Source organism: Cinclus cinclus, chromosome 23, assembly GCF_963662255.1.
Source record: "Cinclus cinclus chromosome 23, bCinCin1.1, whole genome shotgun sequence".
In the NCBI taxonomy this organism is placed as follows: Eukaryota; Metazoa; Chordata; class Aves; order Passeriformes; family Cinclidae; genus Cinclus; species Cinclus cinclus.
In genome coordinates, this window is record NC_085068.1 from 7902317 (window position 1) to 7920407 (window position 18091).

The window sequence follows — 18091 nt, forward strand, 5'->3', positions numbered from 1 at the left end:
CCCCGCCCTTTCCTTCATACTTGACCCCGCCCTTCCCTCAGCTCTGACCCCGCCCCTCCGGGCCCCGCCCTCCCCTCAGAGCACCCCCAGCTCCCCCAAAGCGGCGTCAGAAGCGCCAGTAGCTGCCAGCAAACAGCACCCGAGTGGCCTTTCCTCGTTACCTGGCACCGGAATCCCTCACACCACCTGAGAAATCCTTCCTCTCGTCCTGAACGGGTCCTGGAATCCCTCAAAGAACTCGGATTTTGGCTTTCCCACCTTTGCTGGTCATGAGGCACTCCAGGAGCCCCTCACACCCCCTGCCTTTCCCTCTCTGCTCATTAAATCCCTGAGCTAATCCAGGTGGGAAAAGCAAGTCCCCTGCCCATGGTGGGGGTTGGAAGGGATCTCAGAGACCATCTCCTTCCAACCCACCCCATTCCATGGAATTCCACGGAATTCTGAAGGGGATCAACTCCCACCCGTGCACTGGAGCCAACACGGCCTCACAGAACTCTGCCAACGTGCAGGTGACAAAGCCACGCAGCTGATGGCTTCCAGTCTCACCCTGCCATGGCACGACCTCGCTAGCACAATACCACAGTTCAGGAGCTGCATTGTTCAATTTATCCAGAGGTAGAAGTCTCTTCAGCCCCATCCCTGTGGAATTCATCATTTTATGTCCAGCAGCTCAGAACCTGTTAAGCAGCACAGGGCAGTCTGAGCCCACTCGAGTTCTACATTGAGCACAAGGAATTAAAAAAGAAATGTCAAAATAAATAGCACAGGCTTGGAAAAAGCACTTTCAGAAAGCTATTTCCAGCAGACAAGAGCTGACCTTCCCCTCATAAAATGCCACGGGGTATAAATAGAGCAGCCTCTGATGCCATTTGTCACGAAGCCTTGTCTGCCTGCCCCGGGCTCACTCCAACATCAGGACACTTCTCACTGTGCTCAGAGCAACCATTTCCCTGAACTGGAATCAAAGCATCCATTTCTTTGATAAGACGATAATCACGCAACAGAACAAAGCAAGAAGGAACCTTCCCACCTCCCTCCTGACCAAACATTTGTTCTTCGAAGCTCTCTGTGCCCATCCCATCATGTCACTGCGTTCTGGAGATGCTGATCCTCACCAACTCCGGAACACTCAGCAGCCACACTCACACTGCAGCCCCTGGGGGAGCCACCGCCGTGGACACAAACGTAACTTGATGGAATTCCAAGGCAAATTTCAGCCTTTCTGAAGATAATGAGCAAACTGAGTTACTGTGCATCTCCCTCTCTGCAATTACCCTTTGGAAGGCATCTCTTGTCAGCTCTGGATCAGTTGTGTTCAACACGATTCTACTGGCACTAACAGATACCTCTCAGGAATAACAATTCCCAAAAATGCAGCTACTGGGGTATACACAGTGTATTATACTGAAAATTGAGCAGCAGAGCAGCAATGTGACTCAAGGACGCAGAACTGGAACTGGACATGATGTTGGTGTTTGTGTACTGTGTATTTAAAACAAAATTAACTCAAAGAGAGAAAAATAAATCCAAGAAAAGACAGGTTTGAACCAGACAAGGTGGCCGTGCCAGCACCCCACATTATCCCAGGTGAAAGTAGCTCCTGTCCCACTAACAAGAATCAAGAGACACATTGCACTTGCAGGCAAAACCCGGCTGCTGTAGTGTAGCTTGGTTTTATTTATGTCCACAAATATTTCAAAAAAATTACAAAATACTCAAATGGAGAGAACACAGAAGTCACGATTTCTGGGTTTCTACTCTGTTTACACTGTGTTATCCCATGGCAAACTACTCATATATACATTAAGCTTCAAGATATATATAAATGTAGCAGTCAGAATGTACACTCTGCTTTAACGGTGCAGTGAAACAAGCTCAACCATGACGACATAGAACAAGAGAGACGTTTCAAAAACACTAAAGCAAAATTTAAAAATAAACTTTTGGAACAGAGGAAAAATAAGAGAGATTTCTTGAAAGAAAATCAAAAGGTCAAGGTTGTTTTTTTAACATGGCATCAAACACCAAGATGGCTTCAGAAGCCACTGCAGGTAAAGTTGTAGTTAATCACTGGGCTAAAATAATTTCAGTGCTTATTTGCTGAATGATGTGAACAAAAAAGCTCTTCTGGGGAAAAAGCAGCTTTAGCACAGACTGCAACTTCAGCTGAAAAATAAAGAACTTTTATTTTTCATTATAATATTTTTTATTATCTTCCCTCCAGAGAGGACCACTGAAGGGAATTAGCTTTTCCTTTTACTGAAAAAACTATGGCTAAAAAGCAGCAAGAGAAAGGTCAGAAGAAATGGCTGAAGTGGCTGAACTCTCCCAAACATCCAAATTTCACATGGTAAAACAAGAGGAGAGAGATTGAACTGAAATGTGCCTGATGAGACCTTTAAAGCAAACTGAGGCACCCTCTGCTGAGCAAGCCCATCCTCCTGACTGCTCAGCAGTCAGCAAAAATAATCCTTTTCCATAAGGAAACCTTTTCACCCCATCACTGCCCACACCCACGGACCAGGACTTCACCTCCCTGGATTCTGGACTGACCTCGTGGCTCCCCACCTCAGAAACACAATCTGCCCCTCCCAACACCCTCACCCAGAGTTAAACACAGCAGGACTGATTAAACACCACAGCAGGGCTTCAGCACTGACTGATCTGCAGTGGAGCACAGGAAAAAGGCAAAATCAGCTCTAAAACCTCCCCCTCTCCCCTCCACCCATGCCTTAGTGAGCCTAGAACATTTTAAACTGCTGAACTGTCTGCCAGCAGCTCTGGGCTGAGCAGCAGGAGGTGGATGAGCACTGTGCCTGCAGCAGATTAACTACAACTTCATCAGAGTGGCTCAGTACAGTCCTAGGACACAACCATCACACTGAACAGGCTACAACAGCAGAGAGAGCACTCGTGAGTGGAGAGAGAGAATGGGGGGAGTTGTGCACCAGCAGAAAAAAATGACCAGCACGTTCAGATGTCCATTGGTCGCATCACCCTCTGCTCCAGCAAAGAAAAACTGCGGCAAAACTGGGGAACAAAACTTTAAACATCTGCCTCCTAAGCAGAGCTGTCTCCATTAATGCCCACTGTGAATTCCTCTGCTCTCCCCATGCTGATGGGAAGCAGCCAGCAGGAGTTACCCTGCAGGGACTGAGGGGCTGGGAGGCACCGAATGTCACTGTCCACGGATCCCGCTCGTCCAAGAGCAGTCAGTCCCTCAGGGACAAACACTGGTGGCAGTTAAACTTAGTTTTTGCTTATAAAAACCCAAACTTAAAACCGTCAAAGAGAAAAACAGACTTGTCTTTGCAAGACAACTTAATGAACAGCAAGTTGCCAAGTCCACTTTTCTTAAGAACTTATCAAACGGGAGGCCAGGAGAAGCACGTCCTCCCAAAGTATGTATGTGCATACAGAATTGTGGCTGCACCACTCTGAGCCATGGAACATCTTTAAAAAGAGATTTTTAGAAACAGATTATTTCTCTGAACTTTCTGCCCAAAGTCTAAACCCAGTGGAGCTAGATTAAGTTTCAAAAGGTCACAGGAAACCAGTTTTATGGCCACACTGAAAATGAACCCTTGAAGGTGGCATCAAAAGGGCCAGTGGGGTCCAAGGGACATCTGAGCTGCTGAGAAACCCAAATCAACAAAATCAGCTGCAGAACAGAGAGATGGAACACGAACAAAAACCCCCAAACAACCAAACCAACCAAAAAACCAAGAACAGAAACAGTCATTTGCAACATTATCCCTGCAAATCCCTTTAATGCTTATTGTTGATATCAAACCAAATTTCAAGCTTTTACCCATTTGAAATTATTGATACCCATCATTCCCTTTAATTAAAGGGATAATTATATATATATTTTTTATTAAAAAATCAACTCTGTATTCTGTCAATACCAGGTAGGAATTCACAATTTGTGATGTTACTGAAAATCAAGATAAACGTTTCTGGAGTTTGTTTTGTTTTGTTTCTCCCCTCTACCCAAAAAAAGTTATTTACAGACTTAAAAAGCCATGCTGCAGAACTGAGCTCTCTTTAAAATTATGAAGATTTCCTACAATGTATTAAAATAAAAGTAGATTTTTTATTATTATAGCACTTGGATTCAGAGCTTGTTATGTCACCTACTTGCAATCCTTGTTTTTTTTTTTTAATTATCTATAGATGCATTGAGTGTCCCTTCACGCACAGTGACTTTTGTTGTGAACCTGATTCTAGCACCTACTGAAAACAAACTATTAAGAAAAGAAAAGAAGAAAAAAAAAAAAAAAACAAGATTGCAGGAAGTTCTCTGAATATTCCACACAGTCCTGTATTTCCAATAGGCTTCTGAATACGTTTTCATGCAGGGAGACCCACACCAGTCTTGAGAAATCTTCTCTACAAATGAACACTATGCTGATAAGTCTCTACTTGTTGGGTGGTTGCTTCTGTTTTAAATATATAAAGAAATCTTTATAAGATATTCTTTTCCTTTTGTAGCTCTTCTTGTATGTAAAAATGTTCCACTCCTTCCCAAGGACTGGGGTTTCCATAGCCAGCATTACAAATAAATAATTTATTACAACTGTTTGTCGCCTTCTTTTTTCAGTCGACTGCAAGAGAAAGAAAACTCATTTTAACACACCAAAGGAGGTGTGAGACACAGGAGACTGCTCTGGGCACTGCCCTGGCACGGGCACTGTCCCAGCACAGGGCATCCCCACACGTGGGCACGGTCACCAGTGCCAGCTCTGCAGATGGGACACGTGGCAGTCTCTGGTGTCACACAGGCAGGCCAGAGAAGCCCTCCAGGGTCACCCCTACAAAGCATTCCCAGGAAAAACAGCCCCGTGATTCCTCCAGGCATTCTCAGCCTGCACTGCTGGACCCCTGCTAGCCACACACTTAGCTCCCACTGCCCGCAGTTACGCCTTAGGATTTACTGAATTCCCCCCCAGTTCTCCTCCATAAAGCCCTGCCCACCCTCCTCTGCTGCTCTCAAGGAAGAGAGAGAGATGTGAAAGCAGCAATTGCACTGAACATCCCAATAAAAACCCCAACCAGAGGGGATTCTGAAATGCGAGACTCAACCACTCTCCTCTTGTGCCAGAAACCTGGACCTCACTTCCCACCTGCCCAAACTGGGTCTCAGCACAGCTTCACCTCTCAGGGCTCAGTACACAGCAAGAGAGGCAAAAATTCACAGGAAAAAAGAAGGAATGTGGGGAAATACGATGGAATTCCCAGGTCCCCAGAAGCCTTCACTGCAGTCTCACCTGTAATAATCTTCCTGACTGGGTAGGTGCCCACCATGCATGTGAGGGTGCCCGTGCAACCACTGCTGCTCCATTGCCAGTCTTTGCAGCTCTGCGGACTGGGCGTGCATGGCCTGCAGCTGGTGGGCTGCTGACATGGGAGGTGGAATGGCACCAGGCAGATCCCGAGGGTACGGAGTTCCTGGGGGACAGGGACCACTTTTACACTCTTGTTTGCTTCTTGTTCATCCCAACAAACCACCACAACCACCCAAAGTCACAGCTCAACTCCCCCCACTGAGAAATGCTGAACTCCACAGCAAAGATGACATTTCAGATCGAAGCCAACCCTTGCAAAGGACCATAAAATGCTCTCACCAAAGACTGGATGTCGGAGCATTTCATGCTCGTGAGGTGGCTGCCCTAGCAATGGGTTGGGGATGGTCCCAGGTGGGTAGGGAAAACGTGCCAGGTGGGGTCCAGCTGCTAAAGGATCCACCAGGGGATGAACAGGTCCTGCTGAGCCTGGGAGAAAAGGAGAGAAAGCACCCATCAGTTGTCCAGGGACTGCACAGAACCGCCAGGGAAAGGAACCCAGAGCCAGAACACTTCCCTCAGCTGCTGCACAGAACATGGGGTCATTGCACCCTCTGTTCATACCCAGCCTAAGGAGACACAGGAGCTGTAACAGCCTGGAGCACCAGGGGAGCCACAACCACCCGAGAGCCCCTCACTGTGCTCCAACCTGGCAGAGCACAAAGCCAAATTACCTCTCAAACACACACAGAGATTTGGCAGTGAATTGACCTGGCTGTGTCTGCACCACCCTCTCTCTGCACTGTGAGGGACCATGCACAAGCCATGTTTTTGTCCGGAACAAGCACCTGGGGAGCATCTACACTTACCTGCACAGAGGTGCTCAGTGACAGACTCACCTGGCAACAGAATCCTTGTACAGACGTGGCCTATGTCAAATTTCCTCTGCTGTCAGGGGGTTTGCAAACCTGCCTGCAACTGAGCCCATATGTGATTTCTGCAGTGAGCCTCAGCAGCTTCAGGCATGCTGATAAACCCAGCACTGCCATCTCCTACCTCAACTCCGCAGCCCTCAAGAATGTCACAGCACCCTGCTGCTTCCCTTGCTGTACCATCTGGCTGCTGCAACAGCACTCACATTCCCTCCAGCTCCAACAGTGGGCATCCCAGCACATTTCATGGACACTGCTCCAGGACAAACAATGCTACATTTGTTTGCACAAACACTGCATTAGTAGCTGGGCACCAGAGCCTGCATTTTAAATACTGTGACTTTCCACCCCGCCTTACTTGGCAGCTGCAGCACCTAGTGCCTGGATTGCCATGTTCTCTCCAGTCTGTCACCAGAAAGTGTGAAAATTTCTGCCGAGTACCTCATCTCCAGGACTCCAGACCTCCAGAGCAGTAATCGTGTATCTTGCTTCAGAAATGGGCAAGGCACAGATTCATTTCTGAGACTATTAACTATTACAACTGTAAGGTGCTGCTCTAGGACAGCAGTACTTAAAAAATCCAACCCACAATGAACCAGCAACCATTTCACAGTGAGAGTCTGAAGGAAGATCACCGTGGTGCTGCCGTCCTGCATCACTCCCACAAAAACTGCATTTCAGTTACCACAACCTTCCACAGCACAGAACCACAACAGGGACACGAAGACGGGGATTTTTCTATTTGAGTTCCAGGGTCAGAGCGAGCCCGCTCCGAGGGAAGTGCCCAGCTCCCAGGGCTCACCTTGGTGTAGGGGGTCCTGCTGGTGTAGGTGTAGATGCGAGTGTATGTGTGAGTGCTGGTGGTGGTGGGGGGTGACGTTGAACATCTGCAGCCGTGCCAGGGGGTCGTTGGTGAGCGAGGCCATGCGCTCGGCGTGGATGCGCTCGGCCGCCAGCCTGTCCGGGTAGCTCATCTCCGGCCGCAGCTGCGGCCCCGCCAGCGCCAGTCTCTCCCTCTCCAGGGGGTTCAGGCCTGGGTGGAAGGAGGCGAAGGGGTGAGGCCCCGCCGTGGGTGGGATAGTCAGTGCCCCGTGCCTGGCGAAATGCTCCATGGGGTTGGTGGCCGGGTGCAGCGCGTCCAGCTCCGGGGGTTTCACCTCGAAGCCGGGCTTCATCCTCTCGCGCAGCTCCCGCTCGCGGATCTCGCGCTCGCGGATCTCGCGCTCGCGCAGCTCCCGCTCCCGGATGGTGGGGTCCACGTTGTAGAGGCCGGGCATGTGGTAGGCCAGCAGCGGGTCCGTGGGGTTCAGGGGCACGAAGAAGGGGTGGTTGCGGTTGGTGGGGGACATGACGTGGGGCCGCGCGTACTCGCTCAGCGTCCGTAGCGCCGGCGTGTCCGGCCCGATGTACGGGGGCACGGCCGCGATGGTGGTCGGGGGGGGTTCGAAGGAAGGCCTCATGTGGGCTGGCCCGCTGAGCTGGGACTCGCCCAGACGGCCCTCGTGGGAGGAGCTGGACACCTTCTGCTGCACACAACCGGAGAGAAGCTCAGGTCAACACACGTGGCTTAGAGCACCTCAGACACACACACATACAACTCCCCTCTGCCTCCAGCCCCTTCTCCAGGACACAGCGCTCGTGTGCCTGCACAGTAGTGCAAGGGACACAAAGGCATTCGCTGTACCCACACTGTGCTCTCCTACTGCAAGGTAAATGTCAACACTTGGCCTAGCTCTGCCCAGCTGCTCTGGCTTGCCACAGAACCAGACCAGGGCCTGAAACTCTCCATTTCCTTTAAGCAGACAGTCCCAGGCAGGTCAGGAGATGCTCAGAGCGGGCTGGGTTTCAGTCCATACACACAGCTCCATGCTCAGACACCCCGACAGGTTTAAAGTGCTCCTGGGGATCTGCATCCTGCAGTCATCATCCAGGTCAGATCCAGCCACCAACTCCCTTCCCCAGCTCCCAGCCAGAACTGGACCTACCGCAGCTCTTTCCGCTTCTCTCTCACGCTCGCGCTCCCTCTCTCTTTCCTTCTCTTTTTCTTTTTCTCTCTCCCTCTCTTCCCTGGCTTTCTGCTCCGCTTCCCTTTTGGCCTTTTCAATGGCCTCTTCTCTCTTCTTGGCCAGTTTGGATCCTGCCAGAGGCATGAAGTACAGGTCTGCCCTGGAGCATGAATTGTAGCCACGGTCCAGATGTTTATAGAACCTGAAAGGAACACAAGAGAGAGAGTTCAGCCCTGGGAAAGGTGCAATGCTGTGGGATTTGAGAACTGTCTGTCCAAACTAGAAAATATCATTCTGTGCTTAGACCAAACATTACCAGCTTCCCAGAAAGCCAGGAGAAAATTAACTGTACCATACCGGTCCACAGACAGTGGAGTACAAAAACAGGGAAAGCAGAGCACTGAAAGCTCCCTACCTGGCTGACTGACTGGCGTGACTGGGGATATCCACCACCGTGGGCTCTGGGGATGGGCTGCGGGGTGGAGGTGGAGGGCTCTCCGGCTCCTCAGCTTCATCTGGGACCTCCTCCTTGATCTGGATGGGTGGCAGCGTGCAGGCTGTCACCACGGGCACTGTCCCACTAGAAGCTGCTGACGTGGAGATGGGGGTCTGAAGAGGGATGCCAGGCACGGTGGGCGGCGTGGAAGTGGAGGGGCACGAAGGAGGCGTGATGGAAGGGGGGCCCCCAGGCACAAAGGGGTGCTGGGAGAAGGGGGGCTGGGAGGAAACCTGATGGAGTCCAGAGGGGGGGTGACTGGCAGGAGGGGGAAGGCTCTGGCTCTGGGTCAGAACGGGAGGCTGGGCTTGCGAGGACTGCAGTGGTTGGCTCTGAGGCATCAGCTGCAGGGGAGGAGGGTGTGCGGATGGAGGGTGATGAGTCGAGAGCGAGCTCAGAGGCTTCAGAGCGGGCGGCGGAGGCAAGTTGGAGTTCATGGAGAACGGAGACGGCCCAGAGAGATGGGGAGGGTGCTTGTGGGCCGGAGCGGTGGGCAGCTGCGGGATGGGGGTGGTCGGGGGAGGTTTGATGTGAGGCATGGCCATGGGGGCGGGGGGCAGCGGCTGCTCCCGGGGAGGCTGCGCCGGCTGCAGCGAGGTCGCGCCGGGCAGGACGGGCTGCGTCACCTGCAGGCCCGAGTGCGAGTGGGACGGGGCTTGCGTCTGGAGGGGCACCTGAGACTGAGCCGACTGGGCGGGCAGGGAGAAGGGCTGGGCAGGCCCGGCGTGGGGCAGCAGGGGCTGGGCCGGCAGGCCGTGAGGGGCAGGCTGGGCCTGGCCGTGCAGCGGGGGCTGCGCCGGGGCCGGCGGGGGCTGGCTCTGGGACACGCTCAGCGGCTGCGGCGGAGGGTGCGGGGACGGGAGCCGCTGCGGGTGCAGCGCGGGGGCCTGCTGGATGTGCGAGTGAGGAGCGGGGGGCGCGGGGGGCTGAGGCTGCCCCGAGGGCTGCGACGCCGGCGGGGACACCTGCGCGGGGGCCGGGGCAGCGCTGGAGGCGGGCGGCAGCGCCGGCAGCGGGGCAGGCACCGGCGGCGTGGGAGCGGCGGCCTGGGCAGAGCTGCTCGGGGGCTGCAGCACCTGGGGCTGCGCCTGCAGCACTTGCTGCTGAGCAGAGGAATCCGAGTCGCTCTCATTGTCCTGGGGGCTGGGGATGCTGGGGGACGTGCTGCGGTTGTCCTGGTCGATGTCCTTGGGGTCGCTGCTCCCCTCGTCGTTGACGCTGCGGCTGTCGGAGCTCTCGCCTTCGCCCTCTCCCTCCGAGGGGGAGTTGGGTCTGCTGATCTCCTGTGGGGAGAGGCACCAGTGAGCCCCGTGCCTGGGAAAGCACATCGGGACGCTGCCGGCGTGCCACAGCACGGGGTCTGTCACACACGAGCTGTGCAGACACAGGCACAGGCACCCTCTGAACCAGCACAGCAACACAAACACCCAAGGCAAGTGCAAAGACAGCAGAACCGGGATCCTTCCACGGCGCCCAGGGGCAATGGGAACAAACTGAAATACAGGAGGGGTCCTGCTCAACGTGGCAAAACCCTTCTCGCTATGAGAGTCATCAGCAATGGAGAAGATTGCTCTTGCGACAACTCCAGTGGTGGTCTTCCAACTTGTCACAGAAGACAAAAACCCAAATTTAAATTTTTTAAGAAATGGAGGAAAGAAGTGGAGAACAAGCCAGTGTACTCCTATATGGCTGACAATAATATTAAAACAAATTAAAATCCCAACTTCTGGACTTACCCCGCACCACTGCACTGTTTGCAGCACAAGGAACACATTGTAACATTGGTTGCTTTCCAGCCACAGACTGAGTTACAATTTGCTGCAGCTTAAGCCGATTTAATGTTTTCAGTTTGTTACCAGATTTGCACCCCCTCCCCACCTCAAACCATTCTCTTAGGAGGAAATACTTCTCTGTGGGACTCACTTGAGTTTTGGACTTTTTAGCATTGGACCTGTCAGGCTCTTCCGTGTCCGATGCTGCCTTCTCCCGCTGCCTCTTGGAGTTCTTGAGAGGAGAAGACACCTCTTCTTTTATCTTCTGCCACAAAGGAAGCAGAACAACAGTTACCAGCAGTGCAAATGCACAAGTAAGTCGAGTGTAGGCCAGTGCTACCCTATTTAACACAAATTAAGAAGCACCAGAACTCAGGAGTTGACTCAGTATTTAAGAGCAATCCAATACACATCAGACTAGTAGGAAAAAGGCAGAGTGCATAAAACATTCCTCATATGAAGGGATATTTTAAACAGAGCCGGGCAGGACCAAGTCCATCAGGAACTCAGAGCACATCAACTGGCCCAGGTTACCCTTCTAACAGAGACCAACACCAGATATTAACTGGTGCAAGATGGAGCCCGAATTTCTGCAGGAGACAGGATAAGCCTCCTTCTGCTACACGAAAGTCTTGCTCTACTCTTGGTATTTTGAGAGGAATATTTTTAGATCCCCTCAAATACAGGGCCAACAGTGAAGAGCTATTCTGAGATTACTACCTTCTCCCACGGCCTGGAAAAGCTCTGTGCATCACATAATTACCTAACTTTAAATTCTGCCAAGTTTTCAGTTTTATAATGTGAAAACTTGCTCCATACTCATTTTCACTTTTTTTTGGTAATATTTATTTTTAACTTGCTACTTCTCAATTCACACTGCTTAAGTAAGCCTTCCCTGCTTCATGTGGCTTTGTTTCTTTAGAACTCTTTTGGAAAGGCACTTAATTCATTTGAACAGACTCAACTGTCAGCTTGCTCTGAACAATCAAGCAAATACACCTCCAGAAAAACAGCAGCAGAAGCAGACTCAGTTACTAAATGCTCATACTCCTTTGTAAACAAAGATTAAGTACTACTTAGAAAAAATCCCCAACACTGTCTTACTTGTCTTAAATACAGCATTTCTGATCTGCATTACTCCCCTGAGCTTAATGCTTGCGTTTGCATCCGAAATGGAGGGATTACTTTATTGTGAGAGCAGAAAGGTTATGTGGGGCCACTGGAGTGGTTTGGTGACCCCCATCCCTCCGTGGCCAGCTACAAAGCAGCTCTGAGCTGCACCACTGCACCTCTGGCTCACTCACACTCACAGGGACACCCAGGTCACACGGAGAGACTCTCCTGCCTCCTGTAGCTGCTGAGAGGTCTCAGGTGCGCAGCCCTGGGCTGGCTGGATTTATAAACCCTCACCTTGGTGGATTTCTTCACAGACTCAGCCTTGCTGTCGTTGCTGGAGGTGCTGGCGGCGCTGGGCGAGTTGCGGCCGCTGGAGCGCACGTCCTCGGCGATGGGGGAGGCGCGGCCATCGGGGCTGGCTGCCTGCTTCTTCCTGCCACTGCGTAGGGTCGACATCTGGGGGGACAGGAACACACCCAGCTCAGCCCTGCCCAGCCCCTCAGAGTGCTCTGCCTCGGCACGGGCAGGGACAATGAACCCCAGACAGAGCCTGGGAGCAAAAACCTGCAGCGTTTCACCTTCGTACTTCTGCCTTCAAAGCTCAACTGGACTCACGTGTATAAGGAAGCAAATCCCTAATCTGTTCTGCTCACAAACATTAAGTGCTGATTATTTAATCAGCAGTGTCTGTTCGAAACGGCATTTAGGAAGATGTTCCAATACACAGCACACACACACAGGGGTGCGTGAGGCAGGAGAGGACCCCCATGCTCCATTAAAAATACTCTGTTGGCAGTCAAGACCAAGGTCTAAACCCCCAGCTCCTGCATGCTCCTGCTATGCAGTAAGGGATCAGTAGAGGACATTTCAATCATTAATGCTGTTTCCCTGCCATTTTGGCAGTTTTTTTGAGGACTGGCTACCAAAAAAGCAACGGAGCCAACACTCTCCAAGAATGGAACCTCATGAGGTATTTAGAATCAATGGTTCCATCATCCTGTTCAGAAAGACAGAGAGGGGAGGGCAAGGAAAGAAATCTGTCTGCTGCTTTCTATCAGCTAAACCCAACTCCAACCCAGAGCTGCTGTCAGAGCCCTCCCAAGTGCCACACTCCCAGGAAGGCTCCTGGTGCCCCACCTGAGTAACAACTCAGAGCAGAGAGGCAAAGCAGAGCCCTCTGTAGGGAAGAGACTTCAACTCCAGTAACATAAGAAGCCCACATGAACAGCATCTAATTTTTTTAAACTCCTCCCAAGGGCGTAACTGCGACAGGATGCAGCTGGAAGAAGGACATGCACTAGCACAGGATCTGCAATGCACTGCCAATGCCCCCTTGTGATGACAGCCCATTGCCAGTCATTGCAGAGAAATAACACAGCTTGCAGGGACATTCCATCTCCTTTTTCCAGAGAAAGCCTGAGCCTCAGCAAAGCTCCCCTGGCACACACCAGTGCAGCAGGAGCAGGCACAGCCCACGGCAAACAAGCCAGATCAGGGCTCTGGCTCCTTTTACGCCCTGCGTTGAAGAGGGTGAAACCCACCGAGCCTCGACTCCGCCGTGTCCTCATGCTATGCTTCCCACTGAGGCCATCATCTTCCTCTTTCACAGGCTTGAACATAAAGGGTGGGGGGTCCACGGGCTTCTCGATGGGCGGCAGCTCCCCGTACTTCTTGAAGTGAATGCGACAGTCCGTGCACAGCAGGATGTTCTCCCGGCCGCCGTGGTGCCAGTCCTTGGAGGCTTGGGGCAGGGAAAGCAACAGCTCAGCAACTCACACAGCACCCCAGCCCCAGCACAAAAACAGGGAATTGTTTAAACAAAAAAAAAAAAAAAAAAAAAAGGTACAGCTTTAAAATCTGTTTTTCTATGGATAAATAAGTTGGAGAAGTTTCTGGAAAAGTCTGTCCTGTCCCAGTGCACATCCTCAATATTTAAACTATGGTTGTTTGCTTAAGAAACTACAGCTTTGAGGTACAGGAAGAAGCCTGATCTGCTCTACCTGGGAGCCAACAAGCAGCTGCTGTTCTCCAAAGCTGTGGTTTCTGCAGGAGAAATGAGCTCTGAACCTCTTATTTCCTTCCCTATTCTGGGGCTCCCCCTTCCATCTGCAAACACCCCAACATTTCATGATCCTGAAGGCAGCCTTCAGTAACAGCCCCAGGAACGGGGCTGAGGCACAGGAGATTTGGTGCAGCATCAGGAAGTTTTGTGTGTGACAGCAACAGCCCAACACTGATTCATTATGTCACAAATTGATTACATAGATTATGGATTATGCAGATTTATTCCTGTCTGAATGTCTACCTCAGGGTTCTCCTTTGTCACTGCAGTATTAATTTGCAATGGCAAAGCCTGATTAACTCTGTTAGGAACGCTGCATATTTTAGCTGATTCACCCCCACACTGCTGTGAACAGCTGCACCAGCACAGGAGCTGCTCCTGCTGGCTGCACCCACACCCCAGGCAGCAGCAGAGGGGAGAAACCAGTAGGGACTGGGACGTACTGGTGGTGAAGCAGTGGCGGCAGGCGTAGCCCTTCAGCTCCTGCTCGCTGTCCTCGCTGTCAAAGTCATCTTCACTGGCCGAGCTCAGGTCCACTGAGGGTGGGAGAAAGAGGAAAATGGAAAATAAACACTCAGCAGGATTTTCTATTTCCTCCTGCTTGGCTAAAATGAGCATTAAGTAAAAGAGATCACGCCTCCCTATGCCCACCCTGCCTTGCACAGCCATTATTTCTGATTTTTCAAACTGAGCAAAACCAGTCCTTGTCACTCTGCAGGTTAAAGGAGGGTTCCAGGAATGTGCCAAGGGATACAACTCCTGGAGCCTCTGTTTCAGCACGTGGTACCCTTTCAGGCAAGCTGGCATTCAAATACCATCCATGGTAACTTCAGGAAGCTGTGCTCCAAACCCAAGATTTTCAAGAGAAAAGGGGTTTATCTCTAGAATCTGGTCAAATTTAAAATCAAATATTCTGTATTTTAAACCTACAAGATTCCATTAACAGGTCCTGTAGTGACATTTCTGGTTTTTATTTTGTTACCCAGCAGCAGACATTTTTGTGGGTGGAGGAATCAATGCTTACATACAATAGACCTGCTGGAAAATCGTGTTGTGATTTTTTGGAGAGGCACTAAAGGATAACACCAACTTTCCTGTCCTTACTTCAGGGCTCTAAGTTTTAACCTGTGGCAAAGTCACACAACAAAAATGTCACGTTTTGAAGAAGAGGATATACTTAATCTTACATCATCTATATATAAAGGGTCCCTTTCCTTTGTGGCAAATTAGCTGATTACACATCTGTGAGCTCAAAAGCAGCACCTAAACCACTGAAAATATGCAGACATCACAAAAACTGTATCTTACCTTCTAAACACCTCAGGAGTAAATATTTCCCTTTTGAGAGCACTGCATTTTTTTAGTCCCACCACTATAAATTCACAACAAAACAGGGCTGTAATTTGGCACAAGCAGGAAGCCCTCTGGCTTCTTCTGTTCGAATCTTTAATTACAAGAGAAGTCCTTGATACAGGAACAGTGTTTTTCTGAAGGCTCCAAGAGGATGTTTTGTACATACAGGTTACAGTTTATGGATTAAACCTTACAGATCCTCCAGTACTTGCCATCAGCATTTGTCAGCAACTTGTTACCCTTCAAATTAACACAGGGTTACATTTAATAGCTACCACTGCTGTAATTCCTACATTAATACTTGCAGGTGCTCAAACCCTGCCTGCAGAGCTGACCCCAGGCTAGCACTTGCTTTCTTTTGCTAAGTGAATTTTTATTCTCATCCTGCAGCTGGATCCATAAGGATGGGTCCTCCCAGCCACAAGCTCTCACATACCAAGTATTTTGGATTGGGCTGTGGAATCCAGACCCTCACTCTTTGTGCACACAGGGATCAGCAGTAAATCCAACCACATCAGCAGGGAAAAGCTCCCAGCCCTTTCCTGCCCCCTCCCATCTACCCTGGCCACAATCCTGTGTCCTGCCTGCTCACCACATCCTCCACCTGTCCATGTTCATTTTTACATCTTCCAATCTGCCTTCCACAGCCCCTTTTCTCTATGAGGCACGTAGCTTTAGAAAGATTTAAACCTTTCCCTCATGGCCATAGGTTTCTACCCCTGTATGGACCCTGTGCAATGCAGCACAGCATTGCTCTGGGGAACTGCTCTTGGTTCTGACACTTCTGCTCCAGGCAGGGCCAATGTTCCTCCAAGACTGCCTGAGACAGTGCTGGCTGCAGCACAAGGCAGGGGTCACCCAGAAGGGTGGAAGGCACTTCCTTCCAAAAGCAGGGAGGACTTCCCTCCTTTCTGTGTTTCCCAGTTCCCACTACCGTAATAAGCGGGAGAAACGGAGAAAAATTTTTACCGGAGAAAATACAACACACCACCAAGAAAAAGAGTAGGGAAATCCAATCCCAGGGCAATATTTCCATCCTTACAGGATGTTTTTATGCTTAAGGACTGCACAAAGCACTGGGTGATCAAAGCCACCTTCCACATTCCAGCAGAATGCTGCAGGAACAGAGAGGGAACAGCCCCAACTCCATTTCCTCGCCGTCCCCTGGCAAGCGTGGCACCATTGCACCACTGCTTCTCCCTGCACTGAGCAGAGCTGTGCCCAGCCTCGGGCTGCACTCACAGAACTCGCTGGAGGGGGGCCGGGAGGGGGTGTTGACCGGGGTGGAGGCGGTGCGGGTTTTGATCCTGCGGAACACGGCCTGGCGCCGGTGCCGCCGGTGCGCGCGCGAGCTCGCTGCTTCGGGGGTCTTCTTCCAGTAGTAATAGAAGGTGATCAGCTCCCCCTGCAAACACACAACGCTGGGTTAGAGACCGTGCAGACCTCACTTGTCAGCTTTCCGCCTCCCCTGGCTCTCCGTGTGCACGCAGGGATTTTTCCTGGAAGAATCATGATGTATTTCAGCCTGAAAAGGAAGAAATATTTAGACAAGACACACAAAAAAACTCCTCATTTTTTTTTGCTTGTTTTTGCAGAGGAGGAAAACAAGTAAATAAATGCTTTTTCAATTCTTCCCCAGGGAAGAGGTTGGGAAGCACCAGGATCCACCTGGAGCTTCGGAAGAGGGTGCCCTTGTGTCACTGTCAGCATCCTCTGACGCTCTGCTGAGCTCCGACAACCATCCCAAACCTGCTCCAACTCCTGCTGTCTATGGGGAGAACACAGCTACAACCACCCCAAACCTGCTCCAACTCCTGCTGTCCATGGGGAGAACACAGCTACAACCACCCCAAACCTGCTCCAACTCCTGCAGTCCATGGGGAGAACACAGCTACAACCACCCCAAACCTGCTCCAACTCCTGCTGTCCATGGGGAGAACACAGCTACAACCACCCCAAACCTGCTCCAACTCCTGCAGTCCATGGGGAGAACACAGCTACAACCACCCCAAACCTGCCCAACTCCTGCTGTCCATGGGGAGAACACAGCTACAACCACCCCAAACCTGCTCCAACTCCTGCAGTCCATGGGGAGAACACAGCTACAACCACCCCAAACCTGCCCAACTCCTGCTGTCTATGGGGAGAACACAGCTACAACCACCCCAAACCTGCCCAACTCCTGCTGTCTATGGGGAGAACACAGCTACAACCACCCCAAACCTGCCCAACTCCTGCTGTCCATGGGGAGAACACAGCTACAACCACCCCAAACCTGCCCAACTCCTGCTGTCCATGGGGAGAACACAGCTCAGCCCAAACAGACTCTGCCATTTTGTCAACCTACATTCCACAGACAGGTATTGTTCAATATTCCTGTGTAAGGAGCTGAAAGTTTGAGTAAAAACATGTTCAACAACAAGTCTATAACCGTAACACAATCCTACCACACTAAATCATGTTTTAATTTGAATATATATACCCACATCTAAATTAATTAAGCAGTTAAAAGAGTACACCTAGAGAAATGAGTGATAATTTCACAGCATAATGAATCTGGCTTATATTCAGGAAGTGCAGCAGCTGCCATTCAAACCTCGGATGCAATGCTGAACCAAAGAACAGCATGTGGTTTTAATCTCTTTTCCCTTACTTTGAAACCCCATCATTTCCTGGCGACTCGTCTGCCTCTAAGGTAAAAGGTGTTGTTGCTTTCAAGTTGCAAGAGAAAAACGGAGAAGTTCTAACCAGCCCCTTGAAAAAAATCGACATCAGAACAAACATACCTGAATTGCCCACAAAAAGGGTTTCTTTGAACTGTGTTTTATTGATCAAATAACCTCAGCCTGCTGCCTCCGTGGGGAAATCCTGCAGCCCCTGCTCCGGGCAGAGCAGGAGTTAACTCCAATAACGACCCTGCCTGAATCCAAACCCTCCCCAGGGCCCCAAACAAGCAATTACAGCCACAACCAATACCTGCACCACTGAAACACTCCAAAGACAAAGGGAGGATGTTGTTCTAGACATTAACTGCTGACATTTAAGACACTTAAGAATTTTACCAGTGCC

At 50.8% G+C, this 18091-nt stretch overlaps 1 protein-coding gene across 1 annotated transcript in view; it reads right to left on the bottom strand.

The window, feature by feature from the left end:
- Window positions 1–1660: 1660 nt before the first annotated feature.
- Window positions 1661–18091, bottom strand: part of RERE (arginine-glutamic acid dipeptide repeats) — a 115278-nt gene continuing 98847 nt past the window's right edge. The window contains exons 11-21 of the mRNA XM_062507424.1: window positions 16265–16427; window positions 14113–14205; window positions 13149–13348; window positions 11902–12063; window positions 10643–10756; window positions 8639–10002; window positions 8203–8425; window positions 7020–7740; window positions 5628–5774; window positions 5271–5451; window positions 1661–4607 (exon numbers count right to left, since the gene is read on the bottom strand). Of these exons, the coding sequence (XP_062363408.1) occupies window positions 4574–4607; window positions 5271–5451; window positions 5628–5774; window positions 7020–7740; window positions 8203–8425; window positions 8639–10002; window positions 10643–10756; window positions 11902–12063; window positions 13149–13348; window positions 14113–14205; window positions 16265–16427 (3402 nt within the window). The 3' untranslated portion in view covers window positions 1661–4573. The remainder of the gene's footprint in view (window positions 4608–5270; window positions 5452–5627; window positions 5775–7019; window positions 7741–8202; window positions 8426–8638; window positions 10003–10642; window positions 10757–11901; window positions 12064–13148; window positions 13349–14112; window positions 14206–16264; window positions 16428–18091) is intronic.